Source organism: Fusarium solani (genome assembly GCF_023522795.1).
Source record: "Fusarium solani strain SB1 chromosome Unknown bctg00000006, whole genome shotgun sequence".
NCBI lineage: Eukaryota > Fungi > Ascomycota > Sordariomycetes > Hypocreales > Nectriaceae > Fusarium > Fusarium solani.
This window is the reverse complement of record NW_027072151.1, coordinates 2,317,018-2,343,418: the sequence shown is the minus strand read 5'-3', so window position 1 is coordinate 2,343,418 and position 26,401 is coordinate 2,317,018. Positions and strand designations below refer to the sequence as shown.

The window sequence follows — 26,401 nt, the reverse complement described above, 5'->3', positions numbered from 1 at the left end:
AGGGCGTGACTGGGGGTTTCGAGGTCGCTCCAGAGCTGATATCAAATCATCTTGGTGTAAATACTGTACTACAACAACGGAACCCGAGTCGAGTCATTTGTTTGAACATGTTTGCTTGTCTCTCGATCCGCGTGGAGAGCATACACCAGCGTTTCCAAGTCAGTTACCCAAATAATTCCCACCCAAACAATCATGCAGTTGCTCCAATACTCCCTGTGCATTATACATTTGATCAACAGGGATCTTATCCCCCACTCTGCCCAGCTTCCCGGTATCTCTCAAAGGTATCACTTGGCTGCGTCCTGCTGGGGTTCAACTCCTCCTCTTCCATCTTCCTGTCCACTTCGAATCTGCCGTCCTTGCCCCAGTATGCTGGCTTCTCCGTTCCCTTGACGCTCGCCTCGGTGATAAGTACGTAGGGCATGGGGGCGTCAAACATGGGCTCTGCCAAAACCCGTTCCATCTCCATCTTGAGTCCTCGAGCACCCGTTTCTGAAGCAGCAGCCCTCTCAGCAATTGCATACAGGGCCTTCTCCGTAAAGAATAGCCGAGAAGGGTATGTCTCAAAGAGAGCTGTGTACTGGGCAACGAGGCTGTTCTTGGGCTCAGTCAGAATGCGGAAGAGGTCACCCTTGGATAGGGGGCTAAGAGCGCAGATGTTATGCAGTCGTCCAATCAGCTCCGGAATGAAGCCAAAGCTTTGGAGGTCGGCTGGAGTGGTGAGATCGAGTGGGGTAAAGGAAGAAGCCGATTGCGGGTTGTGATGAGGGAGGTGTGTGTATGTCTCAGCCGGAAGAACCTGCTTGCTCCCAGACATGGTTGAGCGGCCGCGGAGCTCTCCTCCGAAACCCATGGATGGCCTTGCGACTCTCCTGAGAACAGCTTTATCCAATCCAACAAAGGCACCGCAGAAGACAAAGAGGATGTTTGTTGTATCAATGGTATACTGGTCGACTTTGCCACCAGGCGGGGCTGCCTGAGGGGAAGACGAAGACGGCCCGGATGCATTATAGTTGGTCGTGATGGGTGGTGTTGACCGAGACGAGCGGTTGTCTTTAACATTGATGGTGACCTTTGTTCCTTCGACAAGCTTCAAAAGCGCCTGCTGGACTCCTTCGCCCCCAACATCTCGACCAGTTGTAGTCTCGCGTCTCGCTATCTTGTCGAATTCGTCCAGAACAACAATGCCGTGCTCTGTCGCCTTGATATCGTAATTGGCTTCGATGAGGAGTCGCTCGATGCAGGTCTCGACGTCTTGCCCGATATATCCAGCTTGTGTAAAGGAGTTACAGTCGCAGATGGAGAAGGGAACATTGATCTTTTTGCTAAGTGTTCTGCGAATGGTTAGTATGGGCAACGGGACAAGGGAACTATGACAACGTACTCTAAGATATAAGTCTTACCAACGCCAGTTGGACCTATCAAGAGAAGATTGCTCTTGTCGATTTTGACATGCTCGGGGATGGTGAGGTCCTCGGCAACATAGAGATGATCCATGGGATCTTCGTCATACTCGTGATTGTCATGAAGACCACGAACCGACTCATTGTGGCCCGGGAACTCATCTTGTAGAGCATCAGTGTCTTTGCGCTGAGGCATAGGACCATGCACACGCTGACCTTCGACGGGGTGCATCTCGCGGCGTTTCTGATGCAGCTCCCTGTCTCTAGCAAACCTCTGGCGCATCATCTTGTCACGCCGATTCCGATCCTCATGTTCATGTTGATGTCGCCTCCGTAGGTTCTGGTAATGATTGAATATGGTCGCGCAGATTGTCTTCTTCGCTCGGTCCTGGCCAACGACATAGTCGTCCACGCGCTTCTTCAGGTCCCGTGGGTAGAACTGCGGGACACCGAAGCTGGCCTTGTTGAACATGGGGCCACGCCCCGGATCGACTGACGGGTCATAGCTGCTGTTGAAACCCGAGTTGAAGTCGGCAGTTCGCCTCGACACGGCGAGGGGAATCGATACAGATAGACGTCGACAGCGCGGGGACGGATTGTAGGATGGCGGTCGGGACACGGCGATGGGCAGCGGTCGCAGGAGAGGAACGGAGACGGAGCGGAGACCACGACGGGTCGCAGGAAGTGCCCTTACGAAGGGCGCCATTGTTGTATATGCCCGAATCACATAATAAGGGTGATTCCAAGCGGAGAGTCAGGAGACAGTCGACCGAGATGACCGTGTGTCTGGGCCGACGATGACGGGATGCGGGGGGTCGGAGACGGCTTGACACGGTCAAGCGGTAGAGCCGAACGCTGGAAGCTTATCGCATCATCAATTGGCAACAGAGATGAGGCTTTGTACGAGGGCAATCCCGGCAGTATACAATACAGAGTTGACTTGGAGATGACAGTGATTGATGAATTACGCGATGTCTTCTTTTGATGATCCGGAACTGTCCAGCCGGACATCTCGTCAGCCGCAAGCAGCATCTTCCGCTATCGGTGCGACAGTGTAGAGGCCGAGGACGCAGGCATCTGCAGCGACTCACAGCCACTAAAAGCTCCGAGTTGCAGCTCGTCCCACTAGAGAAGCCGACTGGGGGATCAGATAAGGACGCCCGCCTCAGCACCCCCCGACTGGACCATCAATCCTTCCCGTGTTGCGCTGCTGCACAATGATTCCGAGAAAACCTCATCATGGCACGGCAAACCCGAGTGGCGGGATGGCGAGAACCTCACCGGGCCCGCTCTCCCACTCCCTCAACCACAACGCGAGCGTCTCAAGGTGCACAGCGGCCACACGCCTTCCACTTATGGCACAGCGTACAGGATACGTACCCTGGCCGTTGGGAAACCCACCCCATCCGCGACGTCATCCCAACTTATCGATAAAGCTGCCTGAGGGTCAAGTCAAGCGAAGTGTGCAGCGCCAGGTTAGGGGAAGCTAGTAGACGAGGTTGACAAGGTCTGAGATATCGCCATTGTTTTTTTTCTCGCCACAACCTCGACCTGTTCAGTTCATCTGGACTCGGCGGAATTAAAATCCTCATTCCTGAAGTGCAATTGCTCTGTCTCCCTCCGTCGCAGCTGCCCTCTCGAGTCTGGATTGCGACACGTCGACTTTGTCTCACCTGAAGCTCAACAATTGCCTGAAGCTCAGCTCGCAACACCACATCTACCTACCTACCCCGCCCACGACTCCCTCCAACACCTTCATCCTCCCACACGCGCCGTATCCTTCACTGAGCGTTACAATGGCTGCAATCGTCGAGAAGTCGTCCAATTCCCTGGACCCCAACAATACCAATGGTGCTGCGGATGGCATTCCCAATGATGGTACAGGTTAGTAGTTGGTTCTGACATGTGATGATCTGATGGTCAAAGGGGGCCCATGTTGATGATTGCTTTAGGTGTCGTCAAGCTCGACCCCTGGCTGTCCCCTTTCAGCGACGCCCTGAAGAGACGATTTTCAAAGACCCAAGAATGGATCAAGACCATTAACGACAATGAGGGTGGTCTCGAGAAGTTCAGCAGGGTAAGCTTTGCCTTCCACCACCCCGGCCCTGGTACTGATGCAAAAGAATCTAGGGCACCGAAAAGTTTGGATTGAACGTCGATGCCAACAACAACATCGTCTACCGCGAATGGGCACCCAATGCCACCGAGGCATACCTGATTGGAGACTTCAGTAAGTCTACTGCTTGCCAGCCTCCCCCTTCAAGCTCTTACACTGGTGTTAGACAACTGGGATCGCACCACCCATCCCATGAAGAAGGGACCCTTTGGTGTCTTCGAGATCACTATTCCAGCCAAGGATGGCCAGGCTGCTATTCCTCACAACTCCAAGATCAAGGTATGCTGCATTTCTAATTAATTGTCAATTGGCCTGTCCCATATACTGACACGGCCTCAAGATCTCCCTCACTCTGCCCAATGGCGAGCGTGTCGATCGACTCCCCGCATGGATCAAGTACGTGACACAGGACCTGTCCGTGTCGCCCGCCTATGACGCCCGCTTCTGGAACCCTCCCGCCTCCGAGACGTACAAGTTCAAGCATGCGCGACCCAAGAAGCCCGAAAGCGCTCGTGTGTACGAGGCCCATGTTGGTATCTCCAGCCCCGAGCAGCGGGTTGCAACCTACAAGGAGTTCACCAAGAATATGCTTCCCAGGATCAAGGATCTTGGCTACAACGTGATCCAATTGATGGCTGTCATGGAGCATGCCTACTACGCCAGTTTTGGTTATCAGGTCAACAACTTCTTTGCGGCGAGCAGTCGATATGGTCCCCCCGAGGACCTCAAGGAGCTCATTGACACTGCGCACAGCATGGGCATTGTTGTACTCCTTGACGTCGTCCACAGCCATGCGTCCAAGAACGTGCTCGATGGTCTCAACGAGTTTGATGGCACTGACCACCAATACTTCCACGGCGGCGGCAAGGGTCGCCATGATCAGTGGGACAGCCGACTCTTCAACTATGGCCACCATGAGGTGATGAGGTTCCTGCTGAGCAACTTGCGCTTCTGGATGGATGAGTACCAGTTTGATGGGTTCCGATTTGACGGAGTCACTAGCATGCTTTACATCCACCATGGCATGGGAACGTACGTTGCTTCTACTAAAGAGCCTATTCTATGATTGAATGCTGACCGAATTAGGGGTTTCTCCGGAGGCTACCACGAGTACTTTGGTGCTGATGTCGATGAGGAGGCTGTCGTCTATCTCATGCTGGCGAATGAGATGCTTCACCTACTTTACCCAGATGTCATCACCATTGCTGAGGATGTTTCGGGCATGCCTGCTCTGTGTCTGCCACTATCACTCGGAGGCGTTGGCTTTGACTACCGTCTCGCCATGGCGATTCCTGACATGTGGATCAAGATCCTGAAGGAGCTCAAGGATGATGACTGGGACATTGGCAACATCTGCCACACCTTGACAAACCGACGTCATGGCGAGAAGACGATCGCATATGCTGAGAGCCACGATCAAGCGTAAGCTCACATCATGACTTTTCTTTGTGCTGATTGCTAACGGCTGCAGGCTTGTTGGTGACAAGACACTCATGATGCACCTCTGTGATGCAGAGATGTACACCAACATGTCGACATTGTCGCCTCTTACCCCAGTCATTGATCGGGGCATGGCACTCCACAAGATGATCCGCCTTCTCACACATAGCTTAGGAGGTGAGGGTTACCTCAACTTCGAAGGTAATGAGTTTGGCCACCCTGAGTGGCTTGACTTCCCCCGAGAGGGCAACAACAACTCCTTCTGGTATGCTCGACGACAGCTCAACCTCACGGAAGACCATTTGTTGCGATACCAGTTCCTCAACAACTTTGACCGGCAGATGAACAACTGCGAGGCCAAGTACGGATGGCTCCACGCACCGCAGGCGTACATCTCACTGAAGAACGAGAACGACAAGGTGATCGTGTTTGAGCGTGCCGGCCTGGTATTCGTCTTCAACTTCCACCCGACCAACAGCTTCAGCGACTACCGGATTGGCATCGATGTTGCTGGAACATACCGAGTAGTCCTCAACACGGACAGCAAGGATGTTGGCGGATTCAACCGCATCGACGAGGGCACACGGTTCTTTACGACCGCTATGGAATGGAACAACAGGAAGAACTGGACACACGTGTACATTCCTTGCCGAACTGCTCTGGTAAGAAACCCCGTCCCACATGAGATATTGAAATCACTAACACGGACATAGGTTCTGGCGCTTGAGTCGACGGTTTCTCAGAACCCCTAGGGCTCGCCTTGAAGGACAAGAGACGGGAGTGAAGTTGAGGATACCTAGAAATAGTACTGAAGCTACTAGAAACTCTATGGTTTGGTGATTCTCTTCCTTGGCGGAGACATGATGGGCCTTGACAAGGTGAACAATTAATTGCGGTGGGGCACTCACTATTATGATGTCTATTTTCGTTCCTTTCTGCCTTGCAGAGATACAATATTTGAATAATAAAAGATGGCAATTGATACATATGAGCCAGTGCCGTATTCAAGTGAGCATTGAAGTGATTCGGATGAGAGCCTCATACCTGGTTGTCGCGATGCCATTAGATATTGCGGCGGTAGGCTTTTGTTGGAGGTTGATGGCGGTGGCGCATCGGGATCTGGCCCATGGCTTCTGCGGGCCTGGCTCTGGGCATCGCTCGGACTTTTCGGCTCGGGCGTTCGGGATAGCAAGGGGAGGGACAAAGACTGGCAATTGAGAGCAACCACAGAAGGAAACAGTTGAATGCGACTTAATTGAATCAGTCACACATATTGCCGGTTTGAGATACTATACTTCCAAGTCAAATGAAAGTTAATTGAAGATTCGCCGCTGTAAAAAGGTTTAACTGAAGCTCGACGATAACGATATATCGGTCTGAGTGCTCATGAGCCGGGGCAGATTTTTGGCACGGGCATGGGGAAGGGAGAGGGGCCGACGAGGGAAAAAAAGTTGGAACAGAGCCTGGCCGAACAATTGGCAAATCTCATCAGCGTCAAAAAAAATAACTGGATCCCAACATCTCCTTGGTGCCCCAGCTTTACTCAATTGCCCCCTGTGATTGGGCGTGATGAGGGGTCTTTCGGCGTGGGCAGCGAGCTGAGACCAATAGGGGCAAGGGAACGGGATGCATGGGAGATGGAGATCCCTGATCTGTCTTTGTTGCCCGGGGGCAAGCTGGAGAAACTGGACAGCAGCAGAAACAGCTTGCTTGTTGAAAGAGCGCACGCATGCATCTTGGGCAATTGGATGTCAGGGTACTCCGTGTACTCGGAAACTGTGATACACTGTGTATCGATAGCCGCAACTCGCTACAGTATAACGAGGTTCCGGCTGTAGCCAGGACTGGATGCTGCTTGTGCTTGGGCTTGGCTCAGACACTCTCTCACACCCATCTTCTTCCTTCCCTCCATCTCGGCAGCACCCAGCCACGCGGGTAAAGAAATAAACGACACGACAGAGGATCAAGAGGGTTACCCAACTCCCCATAAGTATAATATATTAATTCATAAAAATATCATAAAATAGTATAGAATTTAGAATATTTTTACCCATTTTTATTATATTTTAATAGCCGTATTTAGGAGAGAATAAGCTAATTTGTCTATCCTCGTGTCTCGGTTTTTCCTTGGCCCAGATGCCAGCCCAGGTCAATGCTACTTTCCCCGCTCTATTCCTGTGCTCTCCCATCCTTGAGAGATGCATAGCATCACCTGGGGGCATTGCTGGCTTCGCTGCGAGATCCATGATGCGGTTGATCTCAGCTTTATTAGCCGTTGTAAGGAGGGGTACTTTTGCTTGCCGCAATTCATCCCCAGCTTTTTGTCGTCTGTCCCCTGCAATTCGGTCCCGTCGACCGAAACCTGACCCTATGTAATATACCGCCTGCTGGCTTGGGCCTCAGCAATTGATCCCCCAAGCATTGATTGCTCCGCTGTCGCTCCCGCAGTCTCTCATTGCCGGCTGTTGGCTTGCTCTGGGCTGGTCCGGAGCTGGGTGGCTCTGAGTGGCTCCCTGACGAGGCAACCACTGGGTCGCGAATAATCCCGCCGCGTCGTCCCGGTAAATTGCCGGCATCGCAGCTTCTCAGGTGGGGCAGAGAGTAATTTCGGGACTAGTGCCACACGTGACCTACCGCAAAGCTCTAACCGACGAGAAGTCGTCCCCGAGCAAAACTGCTCACCTCCGTAAAAGTTCTCCCTCAGCTTCAACCAACCTCTCTCCACTCCCATCTCTGATCGCTCTTTGTCATCTGGCAAGATGTTCAAGAGGTGAGTATCGAATCCGAGAACGACTGTCGACATGTTTTCGACGACGTTCCCGCTCCAATTGAGGCCCAATTGAGCTGACCAACGTGTTTTTCCCTCGGCAGCGGCATTTCCTCCTTCGCCCGCGCGGCTCGCCCGGCCGTCCTCCCTCGACGTGCCCTCCGACCTGCCTCTTTCCGACTCCCCATCAGCAGCCGATGGGCGAGCACTGCCAGCGTCGGCACCGGCAAGATTCACCAGGTGAGTTCGAGCTCGTCCCCGATTCCGGTCGCCCGGCTATACTCAATTCCATCAAACTCCCGTGCTAACCCGACTGTCCGCAGGTCATCGGTGCCGTCGTCGACGGTTAGTCAATCATCCGCGACAGGCTCTCTATCAGCCTGCCTCGATCCGACAAACACCTTACTGACTAGTTTGCAGTCAAGTTCGATGGCGCTAAGCTCCCCGCCATTCTCAACTCTCTTGAGACTCAGAACAATGGCCAGAAGCTCGTGCTCGAGGTTTCCGTATGTATCAACTCAATTGCCTCGTCTGGCCCATCAATTCTAACAGCCAGCAGCAACATCTGGGTGAGAACGTCGTCCGATGCATTGCCATGGACGGTACCGAGGGTCTCGTCCGAGGTGCTCCCGCTGTCGACACCGGTGCTCCCATCACCATCCCCGTCGGTCCCCAGACCCTCGGCCGTATCATGAACGTCACTGGTGACCCCATTGACGAGCGTGGTCCCATCAAGTCTGACAAGCGCCTGCCCATTCACCAAGAAGCCCCCGAGTTCGTCGAGCAGTCCACCTCCGCTGAGATTCTCGTCACTGGTATCAAGGTCGTCGATCTTCTTGCCCCCTACGCCCGTGGTGGAAAGATTGGTCTCTTCGGTGGTGCCGGTGTCGGCAAGACTGTGTTCATTCAGGAGCTCATCAACAACATCGCCAAGGCTCACGGTGGTTACTCCGTCTTCACTGGTGTCGGTGAGCGAACCCGTGAGGGTAACGATCTGTACCACGAAATGCAGGAGACCTCCGTCATTCAGCTCGACGGTGACTCCAAGGTCGCCCTGGTCTTCGGTCAGATGAACGAGCCCCCAGGTGCCCGTGCCCGTGTCGCCCTTACTGGTTTGACCATCGCCGAGTACTTCCGTGACGAGGAGGGTCAGGATGGTGAGTTATTTCGAGAGCCGAGCAGCCAGACTTGATACTGACCAATTCCAGTGCTGCTCTTCATTGACAACATTTTCCGATTCACCCAGGCCGGTTCCGAGGTGTCTGCCCTTCTGGGTCGTATCCCCTCTGCCGTCGGTTACCAGCCCACTCTTGCCGTCGACATGGGTGGTATGCAGGAGCGTATCACCACCACCAAGAAGGGTTCCATTACTTCCGTCCAGGCCGTCTACGTCCCTGCTGACGATTTGACTGATCCTGCCCCCGCCACCACCTTCGCTCACTTGGACGCCACCACTGTCTTGTCCCGTGGTATCTCCGAGTTGGGTATCTACCCCGCTGTCGACCCTCTCGACTCCAAGTCCCGTATGCTCGACCCCCGAGTTGTCGGTCAGGACCACTACGACACCGCTACCCGCGTCCAGCAGATCCTCCAGGAGTACAAGTCTCTCCAGGATATCATTGCCATTCTTGGTATGGACGAGTTGTCGGAGGCTGACAAGCTTACCGTCGAGCGTGCCCGTAAGATCCAGCGTTTCCTGAGCCAGCCCTTCACTGTCGCCCAGGTTTTCACTGGTATTGAGGGTGCTCTGGTCGACCTCAAGGAGACCATCAACTCCTTCAAGGCCATCCTTAACGGTGAGGGCGACAGCCTTCCCGAGGGTGCCTTCTACATGGTCGGTGACTTCGCCTCGGCCAAGGCCAAGGGTGAGAAGATTCTGGCTGAGCTGGAGAACAACTAAGGGGCTTGAGTATTGAGAGTTAATGCCGCGGGAGACGGGAGGAGAGAGAAATCGGGCCTATGTATAGAGAAGAGGAACAAGGCCCGGGAGGTTTCTCATAAGCTCCATCAAGTCTCTTTTGTGAGCTGTGTACCAAGAAATCAACAAAATTCCTCTTGTAGCCATATCAAGCTTTCTTTTTTGACGTGATGGTCCCAATGTCTTGTGAAGTGTTGTGCCATTGTCCTATGTGCCTCGTCACTATTATATCGTCCTAACTCCTAGTCATATTGTCTTGCTTCGGTTTCCGCTGGTCTATCAAGTCTGACAGGTTGGTTGAATCGAGAAATGAATTGTTGCTCTTACCCTCAGTGAGAGTTTGTTATGGACGGGGCCATTTGTCCGCCTCTGTATTTAACGGATACCCCTTTGATATATATCTTCTCTTTTAGGCGTTTCTCCGTGTAAGGCCTGCAATTGTATATCTAAATAATCCCATCATATTTGTAAACCAAGGTTTAAGTAAATTATAGTTAGTCTTGCGACATAGGGATCGTTGCTAAGTAGAGTTTGACAACTCCAGAACCCGTCATTTCACCCGAGGAGTTGCATTACTATATTGTCCGCGTAGGGCAGTACATTTCCCACACTCTTGTAGTCAACGTTGATAGAAGTGATTCATGCAGGTTGATGAGTAGGGACGGTACGTGGCCTTCTCTTCCATTTGTAACAACATCAACTATCTAGAAGGGTAGAGAGACCTCCTGAGTCTCTTGGGTATTCAAAAACCATTTATAAAGTATTCCACATGTCCGCACCACTGATTCACCACCCATGTGACCTGCGGTGTATCACGGACGCCCTTTTACCATATCTCACCAACCCAAAACGCCTAATAGCCTGAACACGACGTAGCACCATCCCATCACCCCTTTGCTCCAATACGGGCATCCCTCAGAGGTCAACAACTCTGGGCAGACCCTTTCAATCTGCTGGCTTCCACAGCTCGGGGTCATTTTTCCACTCATCCATTGTGTTGTCTTTCCTAGGATCTAGGAGAACAAGTTTCTTCTCAGAAGGCGTCCATTCAACTCGCCGCCCCTCGTCATCCAGGAGCATAATGGCTGCCGTAGGATCTATGCGGAGGTTGCTGGGCGTGCTGGGCACCCAGTTAGGATTCTCAAACAATACTCTTGCAATCCCTATGTCTGTGTCGACTAGGCGGGCCATCTGCGGCACTATCAGGAGATGCTGCCACTCTGGGCCGAGGTACTGGCAAAGGTCGTTTAAGGAGCGCTCGCCAACGTTCTTGAGCCACCAGACGACTTTGGTGAGCTTTAGAAAGGCGGAGTAGTAGGCGAGGATGACGAGGGCTCGGGGACGGCGCTCACGGGCGAGTTGGATGAAATGGCGAGGGACGAAGGTGAACCAGGTGATGATGCGCAATACCATGACGGGACTGATACCGTCGTTCATATTGTGATAGAGAGAACCCAGGTACTTGAGCGTCTCGTAGTAAGTGTCGATGTCAGTAAAATCTGGGTCGTCGGCCTTGATTGAGGTAACCATGAAGAGAAGGTTGTTGGGGATTGCACCGGTGGCCTTTTCGAGGTCTATGGGCGGGCGAGAGAAGAGGGCATAGAGACCAGAGTCAAAGAGTCTCTCGACCCCCATGAGGTCAATGACAAGGCCGATGCCGCGCCAGACAATCATCCAGTCGATAATATACAGCTCTTTCGAGTCATCATCCCGGAAGTTTTGAGAGGAGAGGGCAGTTAGGAGGAGGGAGTTGGCGATGAGGGCGGGATATGTCTCTGGACGAGCTTGCTCGACAGCACGACGATAACCTTCGAAAGAACGAGCGCGATACGCGAGGGCGCGGGAAGGATCGCACTCCTGGTTGAGGCTCTGCATGTGAAGGCTGGCGAGGGCGAAGAGGGAGTCCATGAGGAAGGGATTCTCGAAGGCGACCTGGACCATGCGAGTCTTGAGGATCTCGTTGACGGGGTTGAAACGGCCATCGTCGATGGAGAATGAGGCACTAGTTGCGCTGGTATAGAACCATAGCAGTTTCATGTCGGCATTGTCCATTTGGCCAGAACGGAAGAGTGGTTGTGATACGAGAGGCCCAGTCTCCTCGACCATGTCATCACCGGATGATACAGAGACGGCATCCGGCGACACAGCACGCTGAGTGACAGATGAGACACTGGAGGCTGAAGGAGAGGTTGGAAGTTCATTGTTTGAGATTGAAGATGAGGCTGGAGGGTTGGGATAGACGCAGTCAGCCTTGCGTAGCCGGCACGAGCGACAAACCGGCCTGGCTTCGTCGCATTTCACTTTTCGCTTTTTACAGTTTTTGCACCCTGTCCGGGACTTTTTGTGAGGGCGTTTGGAGTGATAGGGTTTATCCCCGGACCCCGGTTGTGTTGCTGACTCCTGCGGAGGTTGTGACTGAGGTTGTTCGGATGTCTGAGCTTCTTGAGAAGCCGGGACTGAGGTTGAAGTATCCATGGTTGATGGGACTATAACATGACCGAGAAAGAGCCTGAGGAGAAAATGAGGCAGCAATATGCGAAGAGCGAAGCGATACGGCAACGACACTCGGTCTGTCCCAATTACATGAAATAATATGAGGCAGATGCGAGAGAGAGAAAGGGAAAGAGTCCCGGTTGATACAAGGGGTGCCCCGGCTGATGACAAGGCGCAGGGGAAACGACAACGGCCCCCGCGTGCCTTAGTCGAGCAACGCTTAGACGATGAACTGGGGCAGTGAGTGGGCGGTAGGTAGCGGCTGATGGGAGTCTATGATGACGATAACGAAGCCAAAGAAAGGCCCGCATCCGACGGTGGTCGGGGATCGGCAGGCTTAAGCGGGCGGCTCGGACCCCGGAGGAACGTTGAAGGCCGGGGGGTGAAGCGGCCAATGGGCGTGGGGCAGAAAAACATTCAGGGACGGGAAACCTTGAAGAATATAGAGTAATGAAGCAAAGGAAGTTTGAGTAAGAAGCTCAGATTTGAGAACATGAGGAAAACCATAACGCAGGGTCTAGCCAATCACATAGAGACCGATCCCCCTCTCCCTTGAAAACGTCAGCCTGAGTGAGAGGAGGGGTGGTGGCCGCGCCGTTGCATTACGCAACAGACGGATCAAACGACAAATACAAAAATCACGAAAAGAGCGAAAAAGGGCTTCGGTTAGAATAAGCCAAGCTTTAGAGTCAGGGTCAAGCTCCTGAGCCTTACGACTGCCCTGCTTGAACGTTACGCAACCCTCAGCCCAGTTTGTGGGGATTCCCTCGTGTTCCTGATGACAGGGGACGGGGGCGGAATGGCTTCGAGGGGAGGCGCAGCAACGGGTTTTAAATAACCTTGTGTGAGATGCATAACCAAGAGACCCTATTGTGAGGCTGGCGCCTGTTTGGTGTCATGGATTAGATGAGGGCCACGTACCCTGGGTTTGAAGAGCCACCGTCGTTGTACTTTACTCTGCCTTTGAGATAGAGGTAGGGCAATCAAGTCTCTCGAGTCTGTGAAGGAACCAACCATTTCCGCCTCATATCTTCCTCAAGGGGCCCCGTTATGTTTCCCGATTGGCCGCCATATGTAACTGAGTATGTTGGAGTTGCTTTTGTCTTTCAGTAAGTCTGATGAAACTGTTTAAGAGAGCAGATACGGTCTCGAGGTTAACCAATGACAATCGACAGGGTATCCAATGGCATGTGAAAAGAGCCTTGCGCAACACGGTGCTGTCCTTTAAACAAAAAATTGAGCAAGAATTGGTAAAAGATCAAGTGAAGACCACGTAAAGTCTCAGCCATGACGTTGCATTCTGACCGTTACAACGGTCATTCAATGTTGCCTGGAACTGGCCTCCGAACTCGCACCATCATGAAACCAAGTTTGGTAGCGGTGTAAAGGACAAGACTTCCCAACTAGGTTCACCGCAACTATGGGCATTACGAATCAATGAGTGTAACAAGGACATTGAAATTAGGTTCTTGCATGGTTCTTCACCATGTTACAAGACACGTTCAGAGACAATTAACTGTAGTTGTTGTAGTTCCACGATTACATAATCTCCGAAACCCGCTGAACGCCAAGTTTCCGACCATCAACCGCGAGCGAGAATCATATGCTCGAGAATTTGTTAGAAGGTCTTTTGCTGCGACTTGAGCTTCCTACTCGCTAGGACTTTGTCATCCTCTTCTCCCTGGTCGCCTACGACTATAATCCGCTCGGATGCACTCGCCAGGGCTTCGCGCCCTTGTCCATCCCGCTGCTGCCGTCGCCGCCAGAGCCCCGCGGTCCCGAATCCTCGGCGTCGCCTATCGATCCTTTCAGACGTCGTCTACTTGGCTGAGCGGTAGCGGGAGTGGCAGCGGCGCAAACAATGGAGACAAGCCTGCGGGTGAATCATCGACGGTAGAAGGAGAGGATGTACAACCGCAGAATGGCACCGAATCATCATCAGGTCGTTCACGACTTCGAACCTCAAGCTCTCTAAAGAATCGTATCGCTCGCAAGAACGCCGCTCCAGCTCTACCCCCCGTCAAGCTTCCCCAGACGTTCCTCGACGAAAATGTGACGCTCCACAATGCCTGGCGCAGGCCTCGCCTCCCAATTGCTCTCGCCGAAGACGCAAAACACCCCAAGACGTCGTTCATCTTTGTCGATCCTCGACCGAGCGAGAACACTCCCAGAGTACAAGAGTCCAACAAGGCGCTCGAAGAGTACTTTGACAAGACTCTCGATGCCTTGATAGAAAAGGCTGGAGACCGGGCCGGCGAGCTTGTCAACCCCGAAATCGACTTGGGCAACACTGAAGAGCTTGTCCACAAACTTACAAGCATCACCCGCGTCTACGACATGCTCCTCGACTCGGCGTGGCACCTTACCGATTCACTATATCCCGCTCGACATGCGCACTATACATATACCTCTCGGCCGTTTTGGTGGTGGAATTACTACAAGGACTTTGACCGCCATAGTCAAGAGTTCCGCGACCAGTTCCTCTCTGTCCAGACTGCCATTGACAGCATCCTCGACTACGACTGGAGACTGGACCATTCCTTGTCTCAGGCTATCGCCGACTTACCCGTCCTCACCTTCTCTTCCATCCGATCCGCCCTCCGGCGCGAATTGACAACACCGGCACCTGCTGACTCGGAGTCAAGAAACCTCAAGCGCCAAATTACCATCCTTTCCATGTCTGGCTATAGCGGTCAAGCTATATCAGAAGCAGTTGCGGAACATGCGGCCTACTTTAATGACGCCGACTTGATCCGCTTAGACGCTCAAGACCTGTCAGTACTGGTGGGAGAATATCTCGGACAAGACTGGGCTTATTCGAGGGGGTCTCTGTCGACTATAGGGTTCCGCGCTGCCGAGATGAACGGAAAACTATACAAAGACCCAGAACCCCCATCACGCGCAGCTGAAGAAGATGAAAATGACCAAGACACTGTGAGCATCCGTACAGGTGCAGGCCAGCACGAGGATGAACATCACAAGATAAAGTCGGGTATCTATGACCCCTTTGACAAGTGGGAGAACCTCAAGATCGACAAGATTTTGGATCAACTCACACAAGCTGCCGAGTTGAAGCATGGCTCGGCTCGTGATAAGCCTCTTCTCATTCATATTCACGACTTTGTGGAGCTCAATATGACCCTCGAGGGATCGATGCTGATTTCACGGCTGAGGAGCTTGGTGGATGCAGCCTGGCAACAGGGCGCCAAGGTCGCCATCTTTGGAACATCTTCGAGTGAGCAGCCCTCGGATGAGTATCAAAGCGTTCTTCGAGAACTCTCCTTCGGAGACTTTGTCATCTCTCGACACGTCGAGCCGCATCGCACTCTAAGACAGCCCAAGCCGTCTGGCGGCTCCCAAGTCTCTGATAACCCCTTCCCTCTCCAAGACACGGATCTGTTTGTGGAGAATGTGCGGAACGTGAATCGGATGCTCAAATCACTTGGTGGTCATCGACTACTCGACTTTTCAAACGACCACATGAAGATCTTTATGCGTGCCACTGACACGCGGGCTCAGATGCTCAAGAAGTCCATCCTCCCTCTGCCTGAAGTGTACAACATCGCCTGTGCTGCGAAGCGGCACGAGGAGGAAGCAGAGGGCGCCGCAGCAGGAGGGGTGTATGAAAGACTTCTCATGGGACCTCTGAGACAACGGCCTGGACAACAGTTCTTGGATGATCCAGAGCCGGAAGGCAAGGCAACCGCTGAAGAGACACAGAAGAAGGCCGAGGACTCACAAACCGCCGGCCGGGCATCCATGAAGCTCAATGAGTATGAGAAGCGTATATCTTCGGGCCACATCAACCGCCAGAACCTACGAACCACATTTGACGATGTCCATGTCCCCAAGGACACCATCTCTGCCCTCAAACTTCTTACATCATTGGCTCTGGTGCGGCCGGATGCCTTCTCATACGGTGTTCTGGCCCAAGACAAGATCCCTGGATGTCTTTTGTACGGTCCCCCTGGTACAGGCAAGACTCTCCTGGCAAAGGCTGTTGCTAAGGAGAGCGGTGCAAACATGCTGGAGATCAGCGGTGCTACCATCAACGACAAATGGGTAGGTGAGAGCGAGAAGCTCATCCACGCCGTCTTCACTCTGGCAAAGAAGATCTCGCCCTGCGTCGTCTTCATTGATGAAGCCGATTCGCTCCTGGCCAACCGAAGCATGCTTGGTGCTCGCGCATCTCACCGTTCACACATCAACCAGTTCCTCAAGGAGTGGGACGGCCTAGAGGAGACCGAAGCCTTCATCATGGTTGCTACAAACCGGCCCTTTGATCTTGATGATGCTGTCCTTCGACGTCTACCACGCCGTCTCCTTGTCGACCTCCCCCTCCAGCCCGACCGCACTGCCATTCTCAAGATCCTCCTCAAGGGTGAGGAGATCGACCCATCTGTCTCTCTTGAGGAACTCGCCAAGCGCACGCCCTACTACTCGGGTTCAGACCTCAAGAACGCCTGCGTGGCAGCCGCCATGGCCGCCGTCGAAGAAGAGAACGAGGCTGCTGCCCGGCACACGGGGCCAGAGCCCTACGAGTACCCTAAGAAGCGCACCCTTCGCCAGGAGCACTTTGACAAGGCTCTGCGGCAGATCCCCGCCAGCATCAGCGAGGACATGGAATCTCTCAAGCAGATCCGCAAGTTTGACGAGGAGTACGGCGCTAAGAAGAAGGGTGCCAAGAAGACCATGGGTTTTGGTGTTGGTGCTGAAAAGAAGTTTGCTGATGCTGAGGAGGTGCGCATCCGTCGAGGAAGTCCTTGACCAAGTGTAACATAAGCTTGGTTTTCTCTTTTCCTTTTTGTTTCAATGGGTTTTCATTTGCAGGGGACGGCGTGGGGAGCTTTCGTTTACACTATCATAGACTCGGGTAGCTTTGGGAGACACGGAGGATGAGCTGACCAGATGGGAATAAGCATTCAAGGTGTCTTTTGTTTCTCGTCATCTTTTTGGGCATGATGAGTTGAATATAGCATGGGCTCAAAAAAGGAACTTGTACTGTAAGAAAAGTGTACTATACCATATCAGAGACAACGTCTAAAGATGCAAAAGACTTGTGGTGGGGGTTGGCCGGAGCTGGTCTCTTTATTGAACTACCTATTATTATACAACTACCTGCTCTGTCCAAGTTTGGTGCCATATTTGTTCTCTTATTACCAAAATAACTGTAGATGACATGCTGCTATCCAGCTAGCCTCATGCTTCTGTCGACACCTTGATCCCCTCTGCAGCGAGGGCTCTCTGGTAATCCGCCTGAGCCTTCTCCAACGCATCAATAGTCGGCTGCATCAGCGCCATGACGGCTGGACGGCCACCACCCACCCTGTCCGCCTTCCAGCGGATCTTCTTTCCCGTACGCTCAAAGTGATCACGGATCTCCTTCTTGCGGGTGCGGATGATTTCCTCTCGCTCCTTGTCGGCCTCATCTGCGACAGCGTTGATGCGTGCGATGGAGCGGCTCAGTGACTCGGCGAGGTACTGCAGTTCGGCAGCACGATCCGGGTCTCCCGAGAGGAAAGCGTTCCAGAACTGATGTAGGAACTCGATGGTGGTGGCATGAGTAAGGCTGCACTTCCGAGCTAGTTCAGCAGGAAGGCCCATGGGTGTAAGGGCATCAGAGTCATGTCCATACTTTTGGGCACGTTGCTGACGAACGCCCTTCATGACGTCCTTGTCCGCAGCTTTCAGAGCGGACCGTGAACCAACGTGAGCACGCTTGGGAGCATCATCATCGCTATCACTCTGTTCATCAAAGCCAATGGCTGCTTGGAGATTGATGCCTCCTGCACCGTCGCCCTCGAGGGTTTCGAGATCGCCCTGGATCTCGAAGAGCACATCGCTGGGGGCCTGCTTTTCAAACAGGCGGGCATTGGACGAGGGCGCTGTTTCATGTTTGGAGAAGAATTTGTTCTGCTCCTTGACATTGAGCTTGATGCGATGCTCCTTAGCATCCCCCTTGAGATCGCGGAGTGCAAGCTGGTTATAAGTGTCGTAAGCTCCACTGATATCCTCGGCATTGGCGTCAGATGGGGCAACGTTGGCCATGATCTTCTCGCTGAGGCTGTTGAGGGTCTTTACAATGGGAACGTTAGTTCTAGGACGCATCTCAATATCCTTGGCATTCCCGCTCTTGAATCCGCCCTGGTTCTCCTCGTTGGCCTCGATGTCGATGATGTGAGGAACCTGTTGTGCCATGATCTTGCTCTGCACAGCTACCGTATTCTCGCTAGGGTCGTACTTGTCGAAGAGGGGGTCATTGGGATCATTCTCAGTGACTCGCTCACCCCGTAACTTCTTGGAGAGTCTGCTGAGAAAGAACCGAGACCAGAACTCGGCCTCGGAAAGCCGAGGGACGTTTTCGTTGTAAACACGCTTGAGTAAAGGATGTTGGGCGAAGATCATCTGAACCTGTTCAACGCTAATATTGAGCTTGAGCTCTCCATCGACAGTCTTGGGCTTCACTGTCGAGAGAACGTTGTAGGCTCCCTTCTTCTGGTTGGTCTCGATAGCATGAGCTCGGAGAAGGTTTGTCCGCGTTGACCAGAACTGTGCGTTGAAGGCAGCTCCTGAGATAGAATCAGGTTTGGTTTGCATGGCTTCCATATAGGTCTGGTTAAGGCTTGTGTCCTTTGACATGAGGGACCGTTGTAGTTCGATGTCGTTCTTCAAGTGAGCATCATCAAACCAGCGAAGAGAAGTAGGCTGCGAGTTCACGGCACTGGCGAAGGCCATGGATGCTGAGCCGCTGCCCGCGTTTCCATTTGCTGTTGGAGTTGAAGAGCCGCCTGTACCAGGGGCAGATGGCTTTGGTACGCCGGCATCATTGGTGCGAGAAGCAGCCAACAGGCTTGACAAGAGGTCCTTTACAGCTTTGGCCTCTGCTTTGGCCTCCGGGGTGTTGAAGTGGAAGAGATATGTAGCAGGGTCGGCACTCTCAGAAGTCTTTTCAAAGACCTTGAGCATCACCTTTGCCGAGGTGTCTGGTGTCTGTTGAAGGTCTGGGACCGACGTTAGTGAGAGAAAGCGCGTTCGCGCAGGCTATCCCGACTCACTGGTGATGTTGGAAACGGAGAGAGAGACGGTGGGAGGGCCGCCGGAGTTTGGAGTCCAGGTGACAAACTGATGGTCACTGGTGAGCGTCAGGATGCCATCCTTCTTCTTGAAGAGGGTGCGGCCAGCGGGGATGGCCATGATGGAGGCGATGATGACGCGACGAGCTCGACGCGGCTACGAGTAAATGCACGAGAACTCGACCCCCTGAGGGGACTCGCGTCGTGGAGTTCTACGCTGAGATTCCGTCTCAGAAGCTCTTGGGATGGATGGATTCGCAGATGTCGTTGAAAGGATCTCCAGGCAGAAGGCTGGGACAGCAGCTGATGAGGAGCAGGCGGCCTTTGTTGGCGAGAATAGCGACTTGGTTCACGTGAGTGTCTGATACGGCTTGTCTCTGATGAGGCTGTCTGAGTCCTGGATTCTCTCTTGCTTGCTTGCTTGCTCTTGGCAGCTTGAGATGAATTGGATGTCGTCGTCAAGGCTTCAGCTTCCGCTTCCCCCAAAGCTTCGAGAATATTATCCCTAAAGTACGTAGCCTTGCGTTGCTGCACCAGAGTGGGGCCTGAAAAAGTTGGCGCCCGTGGAAGTGGTAAGTGGAGCCGCCGCCTGACGTTGGCACCTGCTGCAAAGCCGACTCCAACCTGCAGGGCCTGCCTGACCTGAAGAGATGAAAGAATACACCGCAGGTCAGCAAGGTGGGAAATGAGGGATAAGTGGCGAGGGCTATTGGGAAATGCGTGGTTGGATAGTTGTCAGGAACTTGAGCCATTTATTCTGTGGCGCCTCATCTTTTCGCAGATGAATGCCTCGACGGCTATTCACAGCCTCTTCACCTCACCCTCACCGAGGAACCACCAGGCACAGCTACTCCAACTGTGGCTGGTGGATTGTCAATTGCTCGCTCACCCGTGGCTGACCCTTCCCCTGACCTGCAAACCCTCCCACTAAAAAACCTGGAATGCACGTCCCACCCGACACCGAGTCGCTGACCTTGTGGCGTCGGCTATTGACCCTGTTTAATCCACGTAAAACTTCACGATGGTTACTCCGCAATCTTGGTCGTTTCCCGTGCGCCCCGATGCGCCTGACACCTCCCATATCTGTACCCTACCTAAGGAGACCGTGCGAGCATGGTGCTCTCCTTTCCAGATTACCGCAATGACAGGCCACTCTTCGGCTACTCGCAGCCTACGAGGACACGATCCTTCAGCCATGATCCGTTTGATCCTGCAAAGAAACCCCCAGCTGCACCCTCAAATCGCGGGGAAATACACACACACAGCCTTGGCGACGAGCCGGGTAGACGGACGTCATGACGGTACAGTGTGTCCGGAGATCGGTACGGTCACGGCCAAGCAACGTCCAGGGCGAGGTGATCCTCGGTAAACACACCTCAACCCCCGAGCCAGACCCCCAAATGCCCCGAAAATGCGAGTGGGCTCCCCCAATGATAGCGGTCACCGCTGCCCACGGTCACCTCCAAAACACTGTGCGACATCTCGCCCCGGAGGTCAAAGACCGAGTGACTTGCCGCGCTGTAAACCCCTGCAAACCCTGCTGCAAGAGGCTGGGCCGCGCCGTGCGCCTCCCTCCAGATCCGCACTGCTTTTCTCGGTCACGGCTGCCTCTGGCCAATCAGCGCCTGGCTCCCTCACGGCCAGAACCGGGTTTGCCGGGGGCGTCATCGTATTTTTCCAAGCAGCAGGACATCAAAGGCCAGCAGTGAGCTCCAGTCGGTCTCGTCTCGGTGGTCACAATTTCTTCTCCCGCTGGGTCCCTCCAGTTTCATTCCTGTTCCTGTTTCTCTGTTCGTTCCTGATATACTCCTCCTCCCGCACTATCCTACCTACTCCCCCTCCAATTCCTCTCTCCCGTCCTCGCTGGGAACTAACCGTCCGCAACGACTTACTCCGCCGTTCCTTTGTGTCGCCATCTAGAGCTGCCGGGGGATGCTTCCCATCGATACCCTCTAGTTCTTCAGCCCGCCCCCCTTGACCTGTCCTCGTTCCTCTACCACACTACTCGCCCATCATGTTGAGGAATTCGCTCTGCAGAGCTAGCTCCCAGCTCCTACGCGGTGCTAGATGCTCCGCTGCCTCATCTTCGGCTTCCATCTCGACCGTCTCGGCTCGCACTTCATCATGGAAGCTTGCTGCCTCCCGCCGGCCTCTGGCCCTCGCTGCTTGTCGCGGCTATGCGACCAGCGCCACCTCGTCGCCTCCCGACCCCAACGATAACTTCCTCTCCGGGAGCACCGCCAGCTACATCGACGAGATGTACATGCAGTGGAGACAGGACCCTGAGAGCGTCCACGTCTCGTGGCAGATCTACTTCAAGAACATGGAGAGCGGCGAGATGCCCATTTCCCAGGCCTTCCAGCCTCCTCCTAACCTGGTCCCTAACATGACCGGTGGTGTTCCTCGTCTCTCTGGCGGCCTCGAGGCTGGCTCCGATGTCACCAACCATCTCAAGGTCCAGCTTCTCGTCCGCGCCTACCAGGCCCGTGGTCACCACACCGCAAAGATCGATCCCCTCGGCATTCGAGGTACCAATGACGCCAAGGGCTTTGCCAACATCAAGCCCAAGGAGCTGACCCTCGAGCACTACCAATTCACCGAGAAGGATCTTGACACCGAGTACACCCTTGGCCCCGGTATCCTGCCTCGCTTCAAGCGCGACGGTCGCGAGAAGATGACCCTTCGCGAGATCGTTGATGCTTGCGAGAGAATCTACTGCGGCTCCTTCGGTGTCGAGTTCATCCACATTCCTGACCGTGAGAAGTGCGACTGGCTTCGCGAGCGTCTCGAGGTCCCTACCCCTTTCAAGTACTCGGTTGACGAGAAGCGCCGTGTTCTGGACCGTCTCATCTGGAGTTCCAGCTTCGAGTCTTTCCTGGCCACCAAGTACCCCAACGACAAGCGATTCGGTCTCGAGGGTTGCGAAACCCTTGTTCCCGGTATGAAGGCTCTCATTGACCGCAGCGTCGACTATGGTGTGAAGGATATTGTCATTGGTATGCCCCACCGTGGTCGTCTCAACGTTCTCTCCAACGTCGTCCGAAAACCCAACGAGTCCATCTTCAGCGAGTTCGCTGGTACGACAGGTGCCGAGGATGAGGGCTCCGGTGATGTCAAGTACCATCTCGGTATGAACTTCGAGCGACCTACTCCCTCTGGCAAGCGTGTCCAGCTCTCTCTGGTCGCCAACCCTTCGCATCTGGAGGCCGAGGACCCCGTCGTCCTGGGCAAGACCCGCGCCATCCAGCACTACAACAACGACGAGTCGACTCACCGCACCGCCATGAGCGTTCTGCTCCACGGTGATGCTGCTTTTGCTGCTCAGGGTATCGTCTACGAGTGTCTCGGCTTCCACTCTCTCCCCGCCTTCTCTACCGGCGGTACCATCCACCTCGTCGTCAACAACCAGATTGGTTTCACCACCGACCCTCGATTCGCCCGCTCTACCGCCTACTGCACGGATATCGCCAAGGCCATCGATGCCCCCGTCTTCCACGTCAACGCCGATGATGTCGAGGCTGTCAACTTCGTCTGCCAGCTTGCCGCCGATTGGCGCGCCGAGTTCCAGCACGATGTCGTCATCGACCTCAACTGCTACCGAAAGCACGGTCACAACGAGACCGATCAGCCTTCCTTCACCCAGCCTCTCATGTACAAGCGCATCACTGGCAAAGAGCCCCAAATCGACATCTATGTCAACAAGCTGATCGAGGAGGGTTCCTTCACCAAGGAGGACATTGATGAGCACAAGCAGTGGGTTTGGGGCATGCTCGAGGAGAGCTTCACCAAGTCCAAGGACTACACTCCCACCTCCAAGGAGTGGACCACCTCTGCATGGAACGGCTTCAAGTCTCCCAAGGAGCTTGCCACCGAGGTCCTCGCCACCAACGAGACTGCTGTCAAGCCCCAGACTCTGGAGCACATTGGTGAGGTTATTGGAAGCGTTCCCGAGGGCTTCCAGGTTCACCGCAACCTGAAGCGAATTCTCACCAACCGAACCAAGTCTGTTGTTGAGGGTAAGAACATCGACATGTCCACTGCTGAGGCTCTGGCCTTTGGTTCTCTCGTCACTGAGGGTTACCATGTCCGTGTCTCCGGTCAGGATGTCGAGCGTGGTACCTTTTCTCAGCGCCACGCTGTCTTCCACGACCAGGAGACCGAGGATACCTACACTCCCCTCCAGCACCTGAGCCAGGACCAGGGCAAGTTTGTCATCTCCAACTCGTCCCTGAGTGAGTTCGGTGCTCTTGGCTTCGAGTACGGTTACTCTCTGTCGTCTCCCCATGCCCTGGTCATGTGGGAGGCCCAGTTCGGTGACTTTGCCAACAACGCTCAGTGCATCATTGACCAGTTCATCGCCTCTGGTGAGGTCAAGTGGATGCAGCGAACTGGTCTCGTCATGTCTCTTCCCCACGGTTATGATGGTCAGGGCCCTGAGCACTCTTCCGGTCGTCTCGAGCGATACCTCCAGCTCAGCAACGAGGATCCCCGAGAGTTCCCTACCGGCGAGAAGCTTGTGCGCCAGCACCAGGACTGCAACATGCAGATTGCCTACATGACCTCTCCCGCCAACCTGTTCCACATTCTTCGCCGACAGATGCACCGACAGTACCGAAAGCGTGAGTTGACCCATTCCTTCTATGTCTACGACTTATACTGACCTTGATTAGCTCTCGTCATCTTCTTCTCCAAGTCTCTGCTGCGACACCCTCTGGCCCGCAGCGACATCGAGGAGTTCACTGGGGAGAACGCTGGCTTCCAGTGGATCATCCCCGACCCTGAGCACGAGACTGGCGTTCTCAAGCCTCGTGAGGAGATTGACCGAGTCATTCTCTGCAGTGGTCAGGTCTGGGCTGCTCTCCACAAGTACCGTGCCGAGAACAACATCGACAACGTCGCCTTCACCCGCATTGAGCAGCTGAACCCCTTCCCCTGGCAACAGCTCAAGGAGAACCTTGACCAGTACCCCAACGCCAAGACCATCGTCTGGGCTCAGGAGGAGCCTCTCAACGCTGGTGCCTGGAGCTTCACTCAGCCTCGTATTGAGACCCTGCTCAACAACACTGACCACCACAACCGTAAGCACGTCATGTACGCCGGCCGCAACCCCAGCGCGTCGGTGGCTACCGGTCTCAAGCAGGTGCACAACAAGGAGGAACAGGAGTTCCTCAAGATGGCTTTCACTGTGAAGCAGGACAAGCTCAAGGGCGAGTAAAGAAAGAAATGGATCTTAGCAGGACAGGTTATGGGGAGGTAAACTGAATGGCATTGGTACTGGATGGATGAATGGGCTATTATACATGGACACTAATCGTTTGGGAGGGAAGAAGCAACTACAACAACTACAACAAAAGCCGTTGGATCTGGGGAGCAAGCAAGCCAAGCTAAGCTCTTCATGTAAACCACTTGTATCATACCCTCCTAGATGAAGGACACAGACATTTGCGCCCTGGGTTTCCATTAGCATTATGGGCCTTTGGAACGAACGACAAGGCATGACATCTTTTTTTGTGCGATTGAGCTACACTACATTACTGTTTTGGGATATACTGGCGATTCATGATATAAACAAGGATATGCCTCTTGACGACGGAACCTCGGGAGTTGATTGATATGCATATTCATTTATTGTGCGTGTGAATTTTCTTTTAACTGTCTTGGATTGATAGATGCACTGCTACCTTGGCGCATCGACCTCAACCTGCCACGGCCGCACTATCCCGTCATCGCCCGTAGTAACCAGCATCTCCTCCTCGCCGCGACGCTCGGATCCGGCATCGTATCTCCGACACCAGGTAATGTGGTTGATCTCGTAGGGGCCGTGAGCGCCGGGGTGGGTCGCGAGCAATCTCCATGGTGTAGTAGATGCAGGCGCAGATGTAGATGCCGAAGATTGTTGGGCTTCCTCGGCGTTGGTTGAGTTGCCTGTCACCGGGGTATCTCCGCCCGAGTTATCCTCCGTGTACAGCGCCACGACGCCGTCGCTTCCGGTGCTCGCCACGAGTCCCGTCTGCGCGCTCCAGGTTACCGAGTAGATGTCGCGGGTATGCGCCTTTGGAAGCACTGCTGTGCATGTCCACTCTTCCCGCAGGGACCGACGCATCGTGTTGGGGATGCCTCCTAGGGCGCTCCTCGAACCTGTACCTGTGCCGTCTTCAGTGTCCTCCTCTTGCTGCAGCGTCCACACGCGAATCGTCCCGTCGGCAGAGAAGGTGAGTAGTCGTGGGAAGAGATCTCCTGGTCGTGGGTGAGACTCCCACTGGATTCCCCAGACTGTGCCCTCGTGGCCCTCGAGGACGGCGACGCACACCCACTCCGCATCTCCGTCCTCGCGCCAGATGCGCACCGTGTTGTCGTAGCTGGCACTGGCGAGCACGTCGGATGAGTAGCTGCGCCTGGCGTTGCGGCCGGGCAGGTCCGGGCACCATGCCACAGCCTTGACGTCTCCCTCGTGCTCGTTGAGGACGGCGATCGTCTCCCACTCGTCATCAGCCTCGGAGGCGCCAATGTCTTCCCAGATCCAGACCGACTTGTCGCGCGAGCAGGTCGCCAGGTACGTGCCCGAAGGGCTGAAAGCGCACGACTTGATCTCCGAGTCGTGACCCTCCAGCACCAGCGTAAACTCCCAGTCCTTGTCGCCGGGTGAGTCGTCGTCGCTGTCGTCGTCGTTTTTCCGGCGCACGTCGCGCTGTGTCACCTCAACCTCCAGCTCACCACCCTGCTGCGCCGCCTCATCACCGTCCCATCGCCAGATACCGGCCGTCGAGTCGAAGCTGCCTGTGACGAGGCACAGACGGTGCGGGGGGAGGTGAGGCTTCCATGCCGCCGAGCGGACGGAGCGGGTGTGGCCGCCAGTGAGGGTGCTGTGAGCCGAGGCTGTAGACAGGGAGAAAACGGTGACGGCCTTGGAGTGGGCGGTCGCGAGAAGGGGCAGCGTCGGGTGAGGAATCGAGGCCCAGGCGCGTTCGTGGAGGTCGGGCTTGAAGGGTGGGAGGGCGATGATGCGGGCCGAGGTCGGCGACGTCATGATGGGCAGCCTGAAGCCTTGAGGCTTAGACGATTGAAGCAGTAACAGCAGGTGAGCGGGTACTCTAAGGTGCTTTTCGAATTGGCGTCTCGTATATGCAGGAAAGAGAGCGTTGTGATGCGCTGGTGGTCGAGTTCTAGTGGTGGTTTAGGTCCTGCTTTTCC

General features: G+C 54.3%; 8 protein-coding genes across 8 annotated transcripts; 4 read left to right on the top strand and 4 right to left on the bottom strand.

The window, feature by feature from the left end:
• Nucleotides 1-244: 244 nt before the first annotated feature.
• MRS44_010438 (uncharacterized protein) lies at nt 245-2,109 on the bottom strand (the record flags this gene model as incomplete). Its single annotated transcript, XM_046271366.2, has 2 exons — nt 245-1,334; nt 1,385-2,109. 2 exons carry the CDS (start codon nt 2,107-2,109, stop codon nt 245-247), a joined length of 1,815 nt encoding a protein of 604 aa, XP_046128533.1.
• A 1,090-nt stretch (nt 2,110-3,199) lies between these two features.
• MRS44_010437 (uncharacterized protein) lies at nt 3,200-5,711 on the top strand (the record flags this gene model as incomplete). Its single annotated transcript, XM_046284600.2, has 8 exons — nt 3,200-3,287; nt 3,356-3,480; nt 3,534-3,633; nt 3,686-3,798; nt 3,860-4,551; nt 4,606-4,941; nt 4,991-5,621; nt 5,673-5,711. 8 exons carry the CDS (start codon nt 3,200-3,202, stop codon nt 5,709-5,711), a joined length of 2,124 nt encoding a protein of 707 aa, XP_046128534.1.
• A 2,007-nt stretch (nt 5,712-7,718) lies between these two features.
• On the top strand, nt 7,719-9,626 carry MRS44_010436 (uncharacterized protein; the record flags this gene model as incomplete). The annotated part of the gene is made up of 6 exons (XM_046277187.2): nt 7,719-7,729; nt 7,831-7,966; nt 8,050-8,071; nt 8,147-8,232; nt 8,286-8,883; nt 8,935-9,626. 6 exons carry the CDS (start codon nt 7,719-7,721, stop codon nt 9,624-9,626), a joined length of 1,545 nt encoding a protein of 514 aa, XP_046128535.1.
• Nucleotides 9,627-10,589: 963 nt separating this feature from the next.
• On the bottom strand, nt 10,590-12,119 carry MRS44_010435 (uncharacterized protein; the record flags this gene model as incomplete). Its single annotated transcript, XM_046274128.2, has 1 exon — nt 10,590-12,119. The coding sequence occupies one exon, from the start codon at nt 12,117-12,119 to the stop codon at nt 10,590-10,592; it is 1,530 nt and encodes a 509-aa protein (XP_046128536.1).
• Nucleotides 12,120-13,847: 1,728 nt separating this feature from the next.
• Nucleotides 13,848-16,904, top strand: MRS44_010434 (uncharacterized protein; the record flags this gene model as incomplete). Its single annotated transcript, XM_046277188.2, has 1 exon — nt 13,848-16,904. One exon carries the CDS (start codon nt 13,848-13,850, stop codon nt 16,902-16,904), a length of 3,057 nt encoding a protein of 1,018 aa, XP_046128537.1.
• A 432-nt stretch (nt 16,905-17,336) lies between these two features.
• On the bottom strand, nt 17,337-19,331 carry MRS44_010433 (uncharacterized protein; the record flags this gene model as incomplete). Its single annotated transcript, XM_046284603.2, has 2 exons — nt 17,337-19,138; nt 19,193-19,331. The coding sequence occupies 2 exons, from the start codon at nt 19,329-19,331 to the stop codon at nt 17,337-17,339; spliced, it is 1,941 nt and encodes a 646-aa protein (XP_046128538.1).
• Nucleotides 19,332-21,224: 1,893 nt separating this feature from the next.
• Nucleotides 21,225-24,425, top strand: MRS44_010432 (uncharacterized protein; the record flags this gene model as incomplete). Its single annotated transcript, XM_046284601.2, has 2 exons — nt 21,225-23,829; nt 23,881-24,425. The coding sequence occupies 2 exons, from the start codon at nt 21,225-21,227 to the stop codon at nt 24,423-24,425; spliced, it is 3,150 nt and encodes a 1,049-aa protein (XP_046128539.1).
• Nucleotides 24,426-24,887: 462 nt separating this feature from the next.
• On the bottom strand, nt 24,888-26,237 carry MRS44_010431 (uncharacterized protein; the record flags this gene model as incomplete). Its single annotated transcript, XM_046277189.2, has 1 exon — nt 24,888-26,237. The coding sequence occupies one exon, from the start codon at nt 26,235-26,237 to the stop codon at nt 24,888-24,890; it is 1,350 nt and encodes a 449-aa protein (XP_046128540.2).
• Between the last annotated feature and the right edge of the window lie 164 nt (nt 26,238-26,401).